Genomic DNA, 19,708 nt, shown 5'->3' with positions numbered 1-19,708 from the left:
ACGAACCCGTGTCCCCTGCATCGGCAGGCGGACTCTCAACCACTGCGCCACCAGGGAAGCCCTGAAAGAAGTATTTTTATACTTCTTATACTTTTAACATTACTAAGCATGTATATTAGTTTGAATTTTCAACAAACATCATTTCTTAATACCTAAAAATTAAAATTATACCACAAAGACATGCTTGATTAAAATTTTCTATTTGAAACATAGTTGCATTTTGCAATAATGTTCTCAAATTTAAAAGATCAGACAATGCCAAGTCGTTAGAATGTAGTGGAATAGTAAAGCAAAAGGAGAGAGTAAACTGAAACCCTGGGAGGTAATTTAGGGTCAATTTGTGTAAAGACTGCAATTCAGAATATCTTGATACATTTAGAAATTTAAAAACTTGTTTTTCTTTCTTTGTTAAGGGCTTGAGAAGAAGAGTCAAATATCAGCTTTGGAAGTCTTGCCCAATAACCAATCAAAGAGAATACTCTGCATAAAATATTCTACAGAAGATGCCCCAAAACAGGGGGTTGCTACTGGAGAAGAGAGCTGTGGTTGGGGGCAGGGGTGGAAGAAAAATATGCTTTTTATTATATATACCCTGCCCTAATTTTAGAATTTTTTTTTTTTACCAAATGCATGCCTCACCTAGTCTCAAATTAAATTTCCCTAAAATAACAAAATAAGACAGTTTTTGCTTTGCATAATGGGCCATGCTATAGCTAATTTTTAAAAGTACCACTGTCTGATCCTCAGAATGGGAGAAACTATTTGCAAACGAAGCAACTGACAAGGGATTAATCTCCAAAATATACAAACAGCTCATGCAGCTCAATATCAAAAAACAAAAAAGCCAAATAAAAAATGGGCAGAAAATCTAAACAGACATATTTCCAAAAAAGACTACAGATGGCCAAAAAGCACATGAAGAGATGCTCAACGTCACTAATTATTAGAGAAATGTAAATCAAAAGTACAATGAAGTATCACCTCACACAGGTCAGAATGGCCATAATCAAAAAATCTACAAACAATAAATGCTGGAGAGGGTGTGGAGAAAAGGGAACACTCCTGCACTGTTGGTGGGAATGTAAAATGATACAGCCACTATGGAGAACAGTATGGAGGTTCCTTAAAAAACTAAAAATAGAACTACCATATGAGCCAGCAATCTGACTCCTAGGCATATATCCAGAAAAAAACATAATTCCAAAAGATACATGCACCCCAATGTTCATTGCAGCACTATTTACAATAGCCAGGACATGGAAGCAACCTAAATGTCCATCAACAGAGTAATGGATAAAGAAGATGTGGTACATATATACAATGGAATATTACTCAGCCATAAAAAAGAACAAAATAATGCCATTTGCAGCAACATTGATGGACCTAGAGATTGTCATACTAAATGAAGTAAGTCAGACATAGACAAATATCATGTGATATCACTTATATGTGGAATCTAAAAAAAAAAAAGGGTACAAATGAACTTATTTACAAAACAGAAGTAGAGTCACAGATGTAGAAAACAAACTTATGGTCAGCAGGGGATAATGGGGTGGGGGAGGGATAAATTGGGATTGACATATACACACTACTATATATAAAATAGATAACTAATACGGACCTACTGTATAGCACAGGGAACTCTACATAATACTCTGTAATGGCCTATATGGGAAAAGAATCTAAAAAAAGAGTGGATATATGTATATGTATAACTTATTCACTTTACTGTGCGTCTGAAACTAACACAACATTGTAAATCAACTACACCCCAACTAAAAAAAAAAAGAATGAGGAAAAGAAAAATAAATAAATAAAAGTACCATTGTCTGAAGTTGTTCAGTTAGTTTTATGGTCATTATTAAATGTGGATGGTTTGGGGAGGAGGTATGGAGCTAAGAACACAAACCACACTTCCATGAAAAATTATTAAAGTTCAATCATTTTGGAACTGAATACAAAATATTCAAATGTGCTCTGTTTAGAGGGGCGATAGATCCATAAATGAAAAATACCTATTTTAAAACAGGCTTTGGTAGAAAATCTCAAAGTAAAGCATTTCTGTTTTGAACCTAAAACATGGCATTCTTTTCCTAATTATTTCTTTTTCACTACAAAAATTTCTGGATACCAATGGCAAAGCCTTAGAACCACCATGAAAATTATTTTTCTATCTCTATTCCCACCATCACAAACTCTGTAAAGATGCATGAAATTAAGTGTAAATGTTCGTATTCTCCCACATAAAGGAGGAACATGCTATATAATCTGATCTGGATCCTTTTGATTCCATGGAAAATGGTCCTTAATCTCCCTGGAAAAACACACCCCTTTTGGATTAGGATGAAAGTATCGACCTTCTTTTCAGAAAAATACACACGCACAAAAATATCACAGGTTTGCAGGTTTCTCAGTAGCTACTCCATGAACTCCCAGGGATCACAAATCCCAGAGTAGAAGCACCTGCTCTGGACAAGTCCTCTTTCCTGACACTCTACACACAGACCTATGTGTCAATGGACTAAATAAGTTCTTCTGTTACTTCAGGGCAAAACACCAACATTTGGGTCTAACTCTAATTTTTTCCTAAGCAAATGGAAAGCTCTTTTTATGCCCAAATTCCCCATAACTGAATTCAGGATACCTAAACTATATTCTTGAGACTAAATGTAAATGTAAAATACAAATGGGCACGATGTTTTTCAATCAGATCTGGCCTTTAGACAGATGTCATGGATCCCTCAAACATGATGCTCTAGGGGGCTCATCTGCCTCTTACCTGAGACTGGAGAAGATTCCCCCAAGTCCCAGGGGAACACAGATGAAAGACTCAGTGGAACGTTCTATGCCTTTGATAAAAGAAATGTTCACATATTGAGATATAGGGAAGTCATTCTGGCTTATACACGAGTTAACTTGAATTTTATGCTAACTAAAACAGCCTGTTTGAGGCCTATCACACATACATTGTACATCTGCTTTAAGTATTAAAGAAAAAGGTGCATTGACCAGAAGAAAAGAATGTCCATATTAAAAATAAGAGATTAAATGCCTCCCTTCCTGGGACGCCAATGCTGGTACTCCTTCAGTGATAAGACTCCCTTCCCAGGTGCCAAGGCCAAACTGACTCGCTGTATATGTGCTAGTCTGGTTTGTTTGTTTTTGAAACCTTGAAGAAATGTATCCCTGACTTGTTCAAGGTTCTTTGTTCTGACAAGATATGAAACTGTACTGAAAACCCTGCTTCTCCGGAGCGGCTTCTCAGAGTAATCTGGGAAGCTGGCTTCTGGGCTAGTTCTCAGTTTGGCTCAAATAAAACTCTTTTCTATTCTTTTTTTTTTTTTTTTTTGCGGTACACGGGCCTCTCACTGCTGTGGCCTCTCCCGTTGTGGAGCACAGGCTCCGGACGCGCAGGCTCAGCGGCCGTGGCTAACGGGCCCAGCTGCTCCGCGGCATGTGGGATCTTCCCGGACCGGGGCACGAACCCGTGTCCCCTGCATCGGCAGGCGGACTCTCAACCACTGCGCCATCAGGGAAGCCCTCTTTTCTATTCTTATTATTGATTGTTTATTGATTATCTTCATCAACACCTTCGGTGACCCAAGGACCCAGGCTTGATGGTCGCTAGGAACTCTTGCTGCATCAGGGTCAGCAGAGCCCCCAGTGAAAGCCCCAACTGATGAAGCCCTGCAGGCCTCCAAACACAGCAGAAGCCAAGTGGACCCCTCAGCATGCCTAGAACAGTCCTTAGCTTCCTCTGCGTTAGTCTTGAAGCAACATTTGGCCTCTTGCTCAGGGCTCTCTCAGCCCCAGCAGCTCTCAGCTTCCAGGTTTCTAGGTCTGTTTGAAGAATGGCAGCGTTCTGGGCCTTCCTTTTCCCTTAACTTGAGCAATTCCAGATGTTGGCCTTTCTGATCTGATCTCAACCTGTCTTTCTCAGAGTCCTTTTCTTTTTGATCATCTGGATCCTCAACTCCTCAGGAGGAAACTCGGCCTCCTCCCAGCCTTCCATTCACAGGCAGATCTGATTTAGAAAATGAACTGCCAATAGGTAACACCTACGTGAACAGGCTGCCGTCATGCTTTCCTGATGTTATTCACCTGATCTAGAGAAGGTGGCCTGGGAGACGTTAGAAAAGAGACAACGTCTGGGCTGGATCACGGTACAGCTGGAGAAGAGAGATGATTGGAAGCAAAGGGAACACACAGCAAAGAGACTGGGAGGCAGGATGGGAGTAATAGTTAGCAGACCTGAAGCTGGGGTCTGCTAGGGGCTGTTTCACTGAGGATGTGACCTTCAGTCTCTTAGTTAACACTTCTGGGCTTGTTATGTGTTTTTGCTCCAGGAAGCAAACAGGTACAAAGCTAGTGCTGGAAAAACTGAAGGAGGACTTCAGGGAGGGGAAGGAGATAAAAACCCTGTTCTGACATGCACCCCCATGTTCACAGCACTATTCACAATAGCCAAGACATGGAAACAACCTAAATGTCCATCGACCGATGAATGGATAAAGAAGATGTGGTACATGTATACAGTGGAATACTACTCAGCCACGAGGAAGAATAACACCATTTGCAGCAACGTGGATGGACCTAGAGATCATACTACATGAAGTAAGTCAAAAAGAGAAAGACAAATACCATATGATATCAGTTGTATGTGGAATCTAAAATATGATACAAATGAACTTATCTATGAAACAGACTCACAGACATAGAGAACAGACTTGTGGCTGCCAAGGGGGAGAAGGGATGAGGGAAGGATGGATTGGGAGTTTGGGATTAGTAGATGCAAACTATTATATATATAGGTTGGATAAACAACAAGGTCCTGCTGTATAGCACAGGGAACTATATTCAATACCCTGTGATAAACCAAAATGGAAAAGAATATGAAACAGAATGTAGATATGTATAACTGAATCACTTTGCTGTACAGCAGAAATTAACACAATGTTGTAAATCAACCAGGCTTCGATTAAAAACAAAAACATCCCTGTTCTGTTCTCAAGAAAGGCCAGGAGGCTCCAGTGGGCTCTTGTCTGCATGAAGAACCTGAGGATGAGAGAAGCTAGCCCTCACACTGGGAGGGCTGCTATGACCCTCTCTGTGTCCCCTCAGAACACAAATGTGTCCCGTCTGCAGCACCTGTATCCTTTAGCCTGCGTCCAGCTGGCATCTTTCTGTCAGTTACACTCCTATCAGCCTCATGATGACAACACACAGAGGAGGTTTTCTCTAGAAACCCTCTGACTCTCCCTGGCAGATACTCTGTCCTCCTCCCACCTCCGGCCCCTGCATGCACCTCTGCTGTAGCTCATATCTACTCATATGGTAAGATTTATTTTCATATATTTCTCTTCATTAGACCGTGAGCTCCTTGAGGGTCACACTCTGTTCAGGTCTGTGTCCCAGTGCCTAGAGCAGCCCCTGGCATCTAGTGGATGCACCACACATGCTTGCCGACATGATTTACGCTGATAAAAGTATGTGTATAAATTAGCAGAGGCAGTATGGCTGGGAAAGGATATAGGGACAAATTTAGAGAACTTCGAATGCCACGGTAGATAGTTTACACTTCTCCCCGGGCAGCAGTGAGAGCAGCACCAGGTGTCTGAGCAGGCATGTGTGTGTCTGAACTCCTGCTCTGTCTGTGTGTTCATCCTTCACTGCCTCTCAAGGCATTTATTTACTGGATGCTTCTTTGGAGCTAAGAGATTGATTACATCATATCGTTTCTTCCAGCCATGTGTGATAGGATTACTGTACCCCCCTTTTGACAAACGAGGAAGGAGGTTCAGGGAGATTGTGTAATGTGCCTGAGGACACAGAGCTGGTGGGAAGCAAAGCCAGGACTGTCATGATCTAGCCAATTCCAGTCCATGGCCTTTAAACGCTGCACTGCCTCCCTTACTTTGGCTGAACTTGAGGCGAGACACCAGCGGTGGTGGGATGGGATCGGAAAGGAAGAGATAAATAAACAGTTGATTGTAAGGGGAGACTGGCTAACACAAGGAGGAGCTGGGGAACAAAGTTAAACTGAAGTGCTGAAGAGTAAAGTATCATGGTATCAACAACATGTTTTCAAATGGTTTAGCAAAACAAATATATGTGAGCATATGTATTCGTGTCTATATATACACACACAGAAAAATGTAAATATATATATGGAGAGAGAAAAAATTTTTTCAATTTTTCTGAGTGTTTGAAAGTTTGAATAAATAGTCGGAGGGGAGAAAAGACAAGTTTGACATTTCACACCTAAGAGAAGTCTGGAGAAGGGGCCAGGATGAGGAAGAAGAAAAGATAAAGCAACAAGCAGAAAGCAAGAAAGAGAATTTGAAGGAATTAATTGCCAACTGTGTTAAAACATCTCTAAAAATTTATTAACAGTACCAGGACTCACTAGGATGATTATGCACATGCTTACAATTATTATTACCAGGAATTCATGTAAGGATTTTAATTTATTAATTTTCATTTATTAATGAGCACCTTAATATGCTATCTGCTATGTATGATGAAACCTTTGGTAATTATGGAAAATTATGGTAGATTTAATGGATTTAGAATTTATGTACATTAAATATTATGAAAAATAAAAACAGACCAAGATAATCTTTGTAGGAATTACAAAAAAAGGTTAATGTCTTGATCAAATAAAGCATAAAGCATTCACATAAATCGATAAGTAAATGCCAATGTATGTATGAGTAACATGTCCTGAAAGAGAAAATATAATCAGTAAAAAAAATTTAAGAAAATCCCTACCATCCCAGCAGTAACCAAACATGATAACAATATGATGGAAAATATATAAACATATAAACATATGTAAGTATATATACATATATATACACATACATATATATAAACGTATATAAAATGGTCATGCTAACCAAGGCTGGATGTAACAGGCATGCTCAAATACTCTTGGTGGCAGGATAAAAGTCACTGAAAATGAATTTGGTCATATTTATCAAGAGCCATAAAAGTTTTCATGGGAAAACTTTTTCTGGGAATTTATCTTAAAGAAGTGATTCTCAAAGTATAGTCCAGGGATGAGGTGGATCTAGACATTCTCAGAGAGTCCGTGAGTTCAAAACTCTTTATAATAACACTAAGATATTACTTGCCTTTATCACTCTTATCTCTCACAAGGGCACAGTGGAATTTTCCAGGAACTACGTGATGTATGATGACACCATTGTTCTGACAACTAAGAGAATGCGTGCTTGTAGGACTGGAATTTGGGGGTGATTCTGCACCTTACTCTCTCACTTTTAATAACCAGACCACAGAGGTCACCTCTAATCACAAAGCTTCAAATCAGTGCCCCTCACTCTGTCTCTAAAGTACTGACGGCCATTATCACTTACATCTGGCAGAAACCCCAGTTTGGAAGCAGAATGTCTGTATGAGGGAAGGAATAATTTCACTGGGAAAATTTTACACAGACTAGTAAGGAACCAACATATTATTCAATTGTAGAGCCTTAGCACTGGGCAAAGATGCCAGCCGGGTACATGCAAAAGCAGCAAGTGCAAAGCGCCAGAGTGGATACCAGAGCCTGGAGCTGGAGGACAGGGGTTCTCGGCAGATTCATCTGGGGAGCTTTAAGAAGCTATGATGCCCAGGCCCCACCTTCTAGAGATTCTGGTTTCATTGGTCTAGAGAGGGCCCATGCACGGGAATTTTCTAATAACTCCCCAGGTAGTTCTAATGTGGAACTAGTTTTAAGAATTACAATTATAAATGAAAGATAACAAAAAGTTTTTCTTGTCTTTCAAATAATGTATTTTGATTTGTTGCCTACACTTTATCCTTTACATTCACATAATCTGTGGCTCTACCTTCTTGAATTTGCAAACCGAAAGGCGAGGACGAGGCACTAAACTTTTCAACTCATAAGGCACCTAACATTCAACATTAACTTGAACCACTGCTGTCAGCAAGGCAGGATTTCAGTAAAAGTACATTTATTTTACAAACAGGTGGCCCAGGAAGCTGGAGAGCTTTCCAAAAGGGCATTCAGCAAAGTTGGGTTAAATCAGGAATAGACCAGAATTTCAGGCCAGAACACTCGACCACATCAATAGCCTTTAGAAGGTCTGTCTTGCATTTATTGGTTTGAGTTAGACAGCTCAAAACATTGAGGTCAGTGAGATCAACCCCAGGCAAGACTGCAGGAATTCGGAGCTGCCGACTTTGGGACAGGATTTCCTGCTGCTCCTTCCTTGGTGTCAGACACCCTGCCCCAGTGACTGTGCCCTAACCTCTCCGCGGTGGCCTGTAGACTACACTGGAGTGGAATTTGGCCTGATGAGAGGAGGAAAGTCCCATGACCAGAGGGCTCCTGACACATAAAGAGCTTAACAATATCCACAGCGCATACCACGTGTTTTTCTTCTGAAAGTCTCAAATTCTTAAAAGTTTTCCCAACTAGAACTGCCTTTGCCCTGGGGACCCGTTAAACCTCAGAACAGATTTCTCCAGATGATGACTGAACAATAAACAAAACACAAAGCCAGGCATTTGGAAATACAACACATGACACCCTCAGAGGGCAGGCAGACCCCTAACCAAGCCCGCCCACGGGTGCAGGACAGGAGGAGAAGGCAGCAGGCAGCACAGCACAAGTGAGGAAGCCCTGCCTCTTCTGTGTGGTCAGTCCCTTGCGACAAGCCCGTCTCAAACACTGTAATTTGGTTAACTGACCCCGATCCTTTAGGGAGGCTGAAAAACAGCCTTGTTAGCCACACAAGAATTCACCAGATCTCTTTGTCTTTGGATGAAATGATAGCCTGGGTGGAAATGAATCTCTCCCTGCCCTCCGCCATATGTCCTTCAGCACCCTGTGTCTTATCTTATGGTACTTTTCAGTTTGTCTGATATCAGGGTGATTTGTGTTTATGCTTGTCTGTCTTCTCCACTAGATCGTAAACCAGGAAGACAGATGCGGTGCATTTTGCACCTCCCGATGGTGGGAGCCAACTATGTTTGTCGAATACGACAGAAGCTTCTAGAGATGAACTTTTCAAAGTGGGATCAATTAACATTGAGTCGAGCAGCTCTTTAGCAGGCATGCAGCCTGGCAGGTGAGCTGAGACAGCGAAGAGGGCCACTGCAAGATTAGAGTGCGGGGAGAGGGTGGGGGGGGAGGTATCAACAGCGTGCAGGTAAATGCACAACCAGGGGAAGGATTTCAAAACCTCCACCAACAGCGACTCCTAAAAGACGTGAGTGACCACTGCACACTCCCGAAATGAACACCCGAAGGAATACCAGCTCAGAAGCAATACCAGCACCTTGCCAGCAAGCCTACCCGCAACATCTGGGCATTCCTGGCACCTGCCAGCCAAGCCTCGATCTGTTCAGACCCCCTGATCATCTTCTGAGAAACAGTGAGATCACAGCTTCTGGAGCTGGCAGGACTTCAAGTCATCAATAATGTAACAGAATTCCCAGAAACACTAAGGACTTCATATAGTCTCAGAGCTGCAGGCAAGGTGCCTACCAGGGCATCCAGAGGGTGAAATACCATCACTCTCAATCTGTTTCCTTGCCCCAAATTCATTTTTAATATATGCCATTCACCAAATAAATACACATATTTAATATTAATGTGATAAGTGTAACTCTGCCTACTTCTGAACAAATATCTTTATCTCCTAGAAACATTTAAGATCATCAGGCTAAACAAACATATCCTTCACAATCAGAAAAAGACGAGCCACCACTTCCCCCCGCACCCCACAAATAAAGATGAAATCAAATTATGTCAGTGCCGTGGTACCTATTTAGGTCGGGTGGAACATACTTACAAAAGCCAGAGATGTTTTAGAGTATAATTCCTAGAACTAAACTGCAAACAGTGACATATAATATCTCCCCACTAAAGAACAGAAAAAGACCCATTCTGACCTGGTAGGGCATACGTCCTTCTTTTTCTTTTTCTCAGTGTTCTCAGACATCCAGTGAAGAGCTGTGCTTTATTTGGACAGCAAAATGCACCTTCATCGCTGATTATTTCCTGTTAGTATCTATTACTGTTAAGAGGATCTCAGTCCAGAGAGAAAACCGGGGCTGGTGGTTCTTCAGGAAAGCTCAGGCAGTCAAAGGCAATAGGAAAAGACTTCCTATATATACATATATTATTTTTAACTTTACTTATCTCCTAGTAACTTCACTCCCTTCCTTTCTGGATTTGAATCGTTTCACCATCCCATGGAAAAGCTTGAGGACAGAGGAGTGAGACCCTGGGGCAGACATGAGGTCCGAGTCACCGGAGCAGGCTTCCGGCTCGGTTTAAAAGCAGCAGAGCTGTGAGGAGAGAGGCAAGAGAACCAGCCAACAGGATGTGTGTGGCTGGAGTTCCTGGCATGAAGTCTTGGCTTTCATGTTTATTTTTGGATGTATTTTTCTTAGCCCTTTGATGCAAATTTCTGGCCTGGGAAGTAACCCTACAGTACAAGCTCCAAAGTCGCCAAAAGTAAGTACAGGCCTCTGACTTGGGAGAAAGCAGGTCCCTTGGCTTTTGGGTTCCAGTTAAGCCTCAGATGAGGGGGTGGGTCCCTGTACATTAACAGGCAGGCCAGGGGCTGCCCATCTGAGGAAGGGTCATGCAGTTCAACCTCAATACCCAGGGCCACTAAACATTTACTTGAAATACCGGTCTACCTTGAAAGCCTACCATTAATGCAAAAGTGAAACAACCTGAAATCGTTTGCATGCTAAATAAAGTATTAAAACCCACCCAAAGGGCTTCTGAGATTTTTATGTTCTAAGAGACTATGTTTTAAGCATTGGGCTTTAATTTTTCTGACAGCCCAAGACAGATAGGAACATCAAATCTATTCAAGCAGGAGCAGATGCCTCTGAGAGGTATATTACTCCAATATGGTTTTTAAAGTGCATCAGCAAAGACTAAGCTGCTGTTATTTCAATAATTCCTATTCTCATAGTGGCTTGAAAGATTATTAATGGAAAAGGGCTTTTTCTGCCTGCATAGTCCAAAAGAGGCAGTAAACAGAAATAGCTAAAAGGCTTTTCAGTCCAACAACTGCCAACGTATCTGGTAGAATCGAGAAATAAAACACTGAAAATTAGGGAATAGAGATAGATATAAAAATATTTCTTTGACAATATTCACTACTCTTAGAAATATTCTTGTTTACAAATTGTATTCATTTCCTAAGGCAGAAACATGCACATATTTCTTATTCTTACCAGTTTATATCCCAGAAAGCATAAAAGAATTTTTCAGTCAACAATATTTACTGAGGCCACAGACACACTTGGGGAATAAACTCTATGGGCTCAATCATTACATCCGAGCAATGGTTCTCTGTGATACTGTATGTCCTGGTTAGAATAAAATCACAAGAGCTTCTGGGTAACTATTACAGCTAAGAAACCACTTTTATTGTGGCATGGGTCAGACTACAAATTTAAAATAATTGCTTTTATTTCTAAAGACTCTAGTTTCATTGTTGTCTTTAAATTTCAAACAATTCATTCACAAGTGTGTATTATTCTGCACGTGCTCAAACATAGCCCACAGTGAAGGAAAGTTTTTGGCCAGAATGACGTTCATGCAATTGGAACACAGGTAGTAGATCACTAGTGCAAGGACGTCTCAGTGGTGTCTTTTATGAGTCTGATGGAGACTGACTTTCCAATCTACTTCTCTGAACACACTGGACTCATCTCCTCATACAAGTCCATGTACTTGGAATATTCCATGTAAAGATGACAAAACATGCTGCAAACCTAAAAGCATCTTCATCCACGATGTTAGACAGAAAGTCAGGGAGCAAACAAAAAACACTCCTTGTTGTTGTTCTAACCACTGGAAACATTCGACTATATTTGCTGAGAAGAAATTCACGGGATTGGACAGTAAATCAGTATTTATTTATTCCAAGAGCCACCAGCAACCATAGATACTCATTAATACTTGATCCAAGATTATCACAGCTTAAAACTCCCAAGCCTCCACTTAACTACTTTGCCATTTAACTTCCTTACTGAGGGTATGCAATGTCACTAGGGTCAAAGAGTTTACATTACAATCTCCAGAACTAAAAATGGTACTCCAAGACTTTTTAATTAATTTTTTCTGAATGAAATTCAAAAACATAACTTTCTCCTTTCTCTCTCACTCATTCTCTCTCCTGAGATGCTATTGAAAAGTGAGATGTTGGGCTTCCCTGGTGGCGCAGTGGTTGAGAGTCCGCCTGCCAATACAGGGGACACGGGTTCGTGCCCCGATCCGGGAGGATCCCACATGCCGCGGAGTGGCTGGGCCCGTGAGCCATGGCCACTGGGCCTGCGTGTCCGGAGCCTGTGCTCCGCAATGGGAGAGGCCACAACAGTGAGAGGCCCACGTACCACAAAAAAAAAAAAAAAAAAAAAAAAAAAAAAGTGAGATGTTTTATACCCTAGTTAATATTTTTTATTAAGTTCTAATATCAAAGAGGCATGAAAAGAGGGAAGTATTATTGACCAACTCTGAATAAATTTACTGTAATTCACTTAAGCTAAGAAAATATGACCTGACTTTGAGATGGAGATCCCAGCTCCCTCAAATATGATCATAAATTGGCAACTGAAACATGGAAAGGAAAGAGGAGAGAAAGTTCTCATTAGGAAAGATATAGGGTACAAAGAAAAGCATCAAGCTGCTACCTCAGTTACATCTTGGGGAATATTTTTTTTTTATATATTTATATAGACGACTGAAATAATGCCTCTGGTCACATTTATGCCAATAATTTAAAAAAATACTCTGGGTGCTACCAATTTGACTTACAACCTAACAGACAACATAAAGCAAGAGTATTGGAGATGAAATTGAATTAGGATTTCAAAATCTCACGTGTAGCTCTCTGGGTGTGTATCTGCGGAGAGCTGAGGAAACTTGCCTTTGGTCAGGAAAGGAAGCAGGGTTACCTAGCTCTCTGTTGCCATTAAAGTCTCAAGTGTAAGATTTAAAATAGCCTATTCGCTCAGCCTATTAAAGAGCTACTTGTAGACTGTGCTACCTGTTAGTAATTACACACCATAATTTTCCTGGTTAGAAGTAACTCAGATTCCTGGTCCTTGTCAACCACTTTAAGTGACATCAAAGGCATAGATAAGCAAGGAAACCTCAATCTGAGCGTGAGTGCCACACAATGGGCCCACCATGACATTCCTCAAAAGTAAGCAGGCAAATGAGATGGACATGCAAATTTAGACCCATGATTCAGATGATCTAATTTCTACCGTGTGGGAACTATGGCCTAACAGTGAGCTCCTTACCATGCTGATGGGAGAGGCAGTATCCCAGCTTACCTTTCTGCCGCCTTCTTTCTGCCCTTTCATGGTTCAGTGAGGCTTCTGCCTGAATCCTGAAGCTATGTCATCCTTCTCTTTTGATATTTGGCTACCAGATCTAACTTAAATTTCAGCTGACAGAATGAGCTTGGGTTTTAATGTTGCTTACAGATATCATGTACCAGTGTAATGAATGGCTGAATTATAGACTCTGTTATCTGACATAATCAAGAAATAGGTGTTCTGGTTATCCAATATTTTGCTAACAGATTAGTGTTACATATGCCATCAATGGATCACCTATATTCAAAGAATAGAAATAGAATTTACTTAATGATAATGATATATTATACTCTGAAGTAATATTATTGACTTGCTAGTCTATTTTCTCTCTCCTCCAAGTAGAACAGAAGCCCTGGCCCAGAGAGCAGGAACCCTGTCAATCTTCTTCACTGCCATAGCCAGACCTGACACACAGGAGATTCTCATTAAGTATTTGCTGAATAAATGAATAGTGGAATAAACGTAAGTCAATTTTCTTTACTCGAAAGGTAATTTAGAATTCCACAATTTCTTAGGATTATCATGTACTGTATATGCACAAGTGTGCCCATTACTAAAGTTCTGATTCACACAGGTTGCTAGATAATGGAGTTCCTTGCATTCTCACTTTAGCCAGTTAAAACGTTAATGGAGCACCTAATTTGTACCCTGTGCTTGGTTGCATGAACAGGTAAATAAAAATGAAATATCTTACTAATCTCTTGCTCACTATGAGGTTCCAAACCCCAACCTGTAAAATAAGAGGTCAGTCTAAAAACTCTCTCCATCCTCTTCAGCTCACTTAAGTCACTGACAGCGAAGACCAGAATCATGCTCTGAGGTTACAGAGGAGGGGTTGGACCCACGGAGCTACAAAATCATGTGGCAAGGTTTGGGATACTAAGGACCATCTTCAACATCAATAGCCCCATTTAATAATTTTCCTCTAAGGGAAATCTCCATGAAAAACAGCCCTAAAATATACTCAGATACAATCCAACCAAGGGATCAAACAAATCAAACCGATGCATCACTTATAGAGAGGTATCCAGACATTAAGAGCATCCTAACGTACTCAGTATCACCTTTGACTTCTTGCCAAAAGTGTTTGGCTTGATCTAATCAAACATTTAGCTCTAACTTCCGTTTACAGGAAACCTTGCAGTAGGGGTACAAAAAAAGATACCATGAGAAAATGATCAGACAAACCTTGAATTTGGGAGAAACTGACCTGGCCTTTTTAACAAGTCAGTGTCATAGAGAAAGAGAGACAGAGAGAGAGGGCAGCGGGGGAGGGGGAGAGAGACTGACTTAGACATAACAATCAAATGTTAACACATGGTTCTTTATTTGAGCCTGGTTTGAAATAAAACAGATATAAAAATACTTATGGAATAAATGTATTTATTTCTGGATATTTATGGGGAAATTTGAACTGTGGACTGGATATAGATGACATTAGTATATTATCTTTAGTTTTGTAGGTGAAATAATGGTATTATGGGTATGTAGCAGGATATTCTGATTTTTTGGAGAAATATGCTAATATATAGGATGAAATGTGATGTCCGTCATTTACATTAAAGTGGTTCAGCAAAAACAGATGAAGCAAATATGGCTATATGTTAACAACTGCTGAACTAGGTGAGAGTGTATAGTCGTTCATTGTATTATCCTTTTTGATTTTCCGAACGTCTGAAAATTTCTCAAATAAATTTTTATTTTGGCCATGCCACACGGCATGCGGGATCTTAGTTCCCTGACCAGGGATAGAACCCATGCCCCCTGCAGTGGAAGCACAGAGTCGTAACCACTGGACAGCCAGAGAAGTCCCGAAATTTTTTAAAATAAATTTTAAAAAATGTTCACAGGTAGCAACTTCTCAGGAACTTTCTTCACAGCACTGAGGCCTCCTAATTAAAATAAATTTTTAAATATTGCCACAAACCATCCTCCACCAGCAACTTGAATAAGTCATCACAGACAAAAGCAGTTATAATGACATATATCACAAGTAGGAGTCATTTTTGTTCTTAAACCAGACTTCCGAATTTTCTTTTTGGAAAAGACTTTTCAGTTCACCTTTTAAATGAAAGATCCAAAAAGCGGCTTATTTGCCTCAAGCTTGGTCCCTTTTAATTGACAGAAAACCTCTCCGCACACACCTCATGCAAACCTACTTTGGCTCTGCCTTCCTAAAACTCGCTTTTGTCTCTGAACTTTACAGAGCAGTTGGAGCTCTTTAATATTTTCTAAGAGGAACATTTCAAACAAGTAACCCTGCAATTTATTCACTACTGCCAAGAATAAAAGTAACAGGTTTCACCACCAAGGCCTTCCAAGGCTTTGCAGGACTTTCAAGGCAAAGCATCACTCATTCACCTACAGGTTTGCTCCCTTAATGCATCTGTCATTTGTTTGGCTCTGGAGGAAACTGTTTGATTACACAAAATTCTTTTTAGATCAAGTTTAAAATCTTAGCCACACTGGGACAAGTGGCAAAGCCTGCCAGCTCGATGGGTTAACGCTTGGACATACTGAGCCAAGGACAAAGATAAGGAACAGCCACAGGTAAAAATCAGAAGTTTGAAGAACTGAAAAGGAATGAGCGTAAAGGATGCAAGGGCCTTTCTAAGCACTCCATTTACCATGACTGCATGTAAGATGATTTCTTCCCCATCCTTCTTGTAAATGAGCGTGGTACCCTAAAGGGCGCTGGTAAGCAGTGGGAAATGCACAAGCCGCCAGGACGGGCTGCCTCCATCCACTGCTGTGCTACCCGTGCATTTTGAAGTTGGCAAGCAACCAGCCATCTTTATGTCCCGCGTTTCCCACACCTTATTACAGGGCACATCATTTTTAAAAGCATTTAAATGAAGCAGATGTTAATCCCATTCATTCCACTTTCCCAGGGAACATGTCAATGATGATTTTTTAAATGCCAAAGAAAACGTCAAAGTATTTTGTTCCCTGGTTAAGAATACATCTGTGGAATAGGAGGTGGGAAATACATAAAACACTCTAGGGTCATTCAAGAAATAATTATAGGGCTTCCCTGGTGGCACAGTGGTTGAGAATCCGCCTGCCAATGCAGGGGACACGGGCTCGTGCCCCGGGCCGGGAAGATCCCACACGCCGCAGAGCGGCTAGGCCCGTGAGCCACGGCCACTGAGCCTGCGCATCCAGAGCCTGTGCTCCACAACGGGAGAGGCCACAACAGTGAGAGGCCCGCGAACGGCAAAAAAAAAAAAAAAAAAGGAAATAATTATAACGTATGTCAAACCACAGAAAATTGAGCAAGCACTACATTAAAAAAAAAAAAAAAAAGGAAAGACGTCTTGTGTCAAAATGGCTTTTTCGCTCACTCATTTCAAAAACAATTTTGAAAATTAAATTCCATCCACCGGCTCAGAACAGAGCACATTAAGGCTTGACTATAATGCCATTACCCACGTGGCAGCTCTCTTTCTTTTCTGCAACCACGTTAACTGACTAAGCAGCCTTGGGGCTCACCTCCCATAGTGCCTTGAAGTCCTTCTGCTGGATGCGGAGAAGTTCACTGCTTTCCCTTGTAACAACTGTCGCATGGCGGGGAGTGTTGTCCAGAATGGACTCTCCAAAGGCTGTCCCAATCCCCAGAGTGCAGATGGTCACTGCATCCTGAGAATCCAAAACACTGGTCATTAGAAAAGCAAACATTTTACCAGTGGATGAGTTGTCTTTTCTTTGAAGTATATAGTTGACTCTTGAACAGCGGGGGAGTTAGGGGTGCCAACCCCCAGCCCTGCACACACACAGTAGAAAATCTGAGTATACCGTGGTTCCTGCACATCAGCAGATTCAACCAGCCACAGATCATGTCGCACCCTAGTATTTACTATTGAAAAAACTCCGCCATGGGTGGACCCGCACAGTCCAAACCCGTCCTGTTCGTGGGTCAACTAATTTCTATACAATATAACACTCAATTCACCTGCACAGTTCAACAAGTTTTGACAAATATATACACCGTGTAATCACCACCGAGGCAAGACAGAACATTTCCATCACCCCTGAAAGTTCCCTCATGCCCCTTTCCAGTCAGGACCCTCCTTTCAGAGGCAACTGATGCTCTGATTTTTATCACCGTAAAGGAATTTTGCCAGTTTTAGAACTTCATGTAAAAGGAATCAGACAATATGCCCTCTTTGGTGTCTGGCTTCTTTTGCTTAACATAACGTCTGTAAGACTCATGTTGTTGCATGGATCAGTAGTTTTTTCCTTTCACTGACGAATAGTTTTCCATTGCAAGGGTATGCCCCAACGTGCTTATCCATTCTCCTATTCGTGGACATTGGGTTGTTTCTGGTTTGGGGATATTATGAATAAGGCTGCTAGCAATCTTGTGCACGTCTTTCTGTGGACATGGTTATCTTTTTATATGACTACTTGCTCTAAGAAAATGGGGGAAATCGTTTGAAGATGAACTCAGCTTTTTTAGTGCGAGAGTACAGTTACGATATTTAAATAAGAAACCGGAACGGGGATACTGTTATGTCAGTCTGTCTTAAAGAGATGAGGAAACTGAGGGTCAGAATGGTGGGTTCACGAGGCCCGAGTTCACACAGATAGTAAGTAACGCAGCCAGGTTCCAACTGTGCCTATCTGACTACAGATTTCCAGCTTCTTGTATCACGCTGCCCCCCTCAGCCACAATAGAGTAAAAGCAGCACCCAGTGAAGTGCTGTGTGGCTAGCTGATAAAATGTCCTGAATCAATGATTTAAAAGTGTGAGGTGTACTAAAAAAGTAATTTCCTTTCTGCATGCAACATGGACGATGATACTTGGATTTAATCCTAACTAGTTTCAAGTAATGCAGTCACTCAAGATCACCTGGACGTTAATTTTGCAAAAGGTATTATCAACTAAGGGAGATACACAAGGGTAATACTGAGTTAGAAAGCACAGTTTTCCTTTCATGCACCTAATACATGATAATAGGCAAATGTTATTAAGATCAAGTTAGTGACTTTGTCATCACATTACTAAGACAAATGCCCATAAGAATCCAGTTCCTTGAACCATAGCAAGTTGCTTCTGCATAGATATTACCATTTAAAATTGTGTTCAGGAAAATAAAATCAATAATATCTCAGAAGAGAATGAAAGATCAGGGGGAAACATAAAAATGGCCTGTTAATAAATTTTTCCAGAAAGGCGGCTGTTAACAAACTCAGTCAGAAAAATATCCCCAGGGCTGAAATATCAATACCCAGCAAGTCAGATACTTCTGAGTAATTTTCAAGTTCTAGTAAAAACACAAGATGGATTATGATAAATCACAGACTTTCACAAATTCTTTAGACTACAGGTTCGCTTAAAGATCCACTAGCCTACTTCATTTAAAAAAAAAAATCATCTGGACCCTTCAGAAAGAATCCTCTTAGCCTAATTTATACGTTCCAGTGTAAATTTCTATTTTAAAACCTGACAGAGATGAACCATATGTATTACTACTGCCACTATCCATGTAGCTGAATTATCTACGATTAGCTACAAAGTATAATGCGCAAGAACTATGTAGATCTGTTATTCGTGAGCTTGCTGTAGACTTTTACGGAATAAGTTGTCTTCTCCATTTCTCATCTCCTATCCCCGACACCTGTCACCACGTGTCACCAAGAGGTACACAAAGACACAGCCTGTGAAAGTCAGTCGCATGAGCCCATCTTCTTGCTAGTGAGCAGCTCTTGTAATGATGACAAAAGACTGAAATTATTCTTGGATTTCCCCTAGCGACTTTAACATGACACCGGCCTGCTCACCCATAACAACATTTAGTCATGTTAGTACTGCCAAGTGCCCTTCTCAGTGTAGCTCCGTGCGTCAGGACCTCTGTGCAGAGGGGCACCAGCCCCCCGTCATTCCGTCCAGCACCTGGGCTCATTCCCAGTGTCCCACGCTCTCCCACCAGAGCTGAGTGTGGGATCCGACCTGCCTTCATCTCCTCCTTCATACTCCATCCTCTCAAATGTAAGGACAGGGAATCACAAATACAAGATAATGGTTTTGAAAGCAGGACCATAAAACCTCACCTGAAAGAAGTGTTACTTGCAACTTCAAACTTGACTTTCAGCAGACTCAGTATTTTTAGGACAAATTTACTTAGAAATCTGAATGGATTTGGGAAGTGTGGATTGAGCAACTGGGATAAATTGGGCACAGGAAGAAGAAAGTCCTAAGAAGAACATCTTCACCCTAAAGATGAATCACTACCTTTATAGTCCCTAGGGGCGAGGGCTTGTTTGCATTTGAATTCCAGGCTGGGACTTGCAATGGGCTTAGAAAATAATTACCAAATGAGGA

At 41.1% G+C, this 19,708-nt stretch overlaps 1 protein-coding gene across 5 annotated transcripts in view; it reads right to left on the bottom strand.

Annotated features, from left to right (window-relative positions):
• Nucleotides 1-19,708, bottom strand: part of RAPGEF4 (Rap guanine nucleotide exchange factor 4) — a 318,711-nt gene that overhangs the window by 226,772 nt on the left and 72,231 nt on the right. For 4 of the 5 annotated variants that reach the window (XR_008618698.1, XM_028479132.2, XM_028479142.2 and 1 more), the window contains one exon: nt 16,876-17,022. Coding sequence is in view for 2 of the 5 variants with exons in the window: in XM_028479132.2 (XP_028334933.1) it covers nt 16,876-17,022 (147 nt within the window). In the remaining 3 variants the exon portion in view is untranslated. Of the gene's footprint in view, nt 1-9,924; nt 10,279-16,875; nt 17,023-19,708 lie in introns of those variants that run through there. The other variant, XM_024122289.3, reaches the window with a different exon arrangement.

This window comes from Physeter macrocephalus, chromosome 2 (assembly GCF_002837175.3).
Source record: "Physeter macrocephalus isolate SW-GA chromosome 2, ASM283717v5, whole genome shotgun sequence".
Lineage (NCBI taxonomy): Eukaryota > Metazoa > Chordata > Mammalia > Artiodactyla > Physeteridae > Physeter > Physeter macrocephalus.
This window is presented reverse-complemented; position numbering and strand designations above follow the sequence as displayed.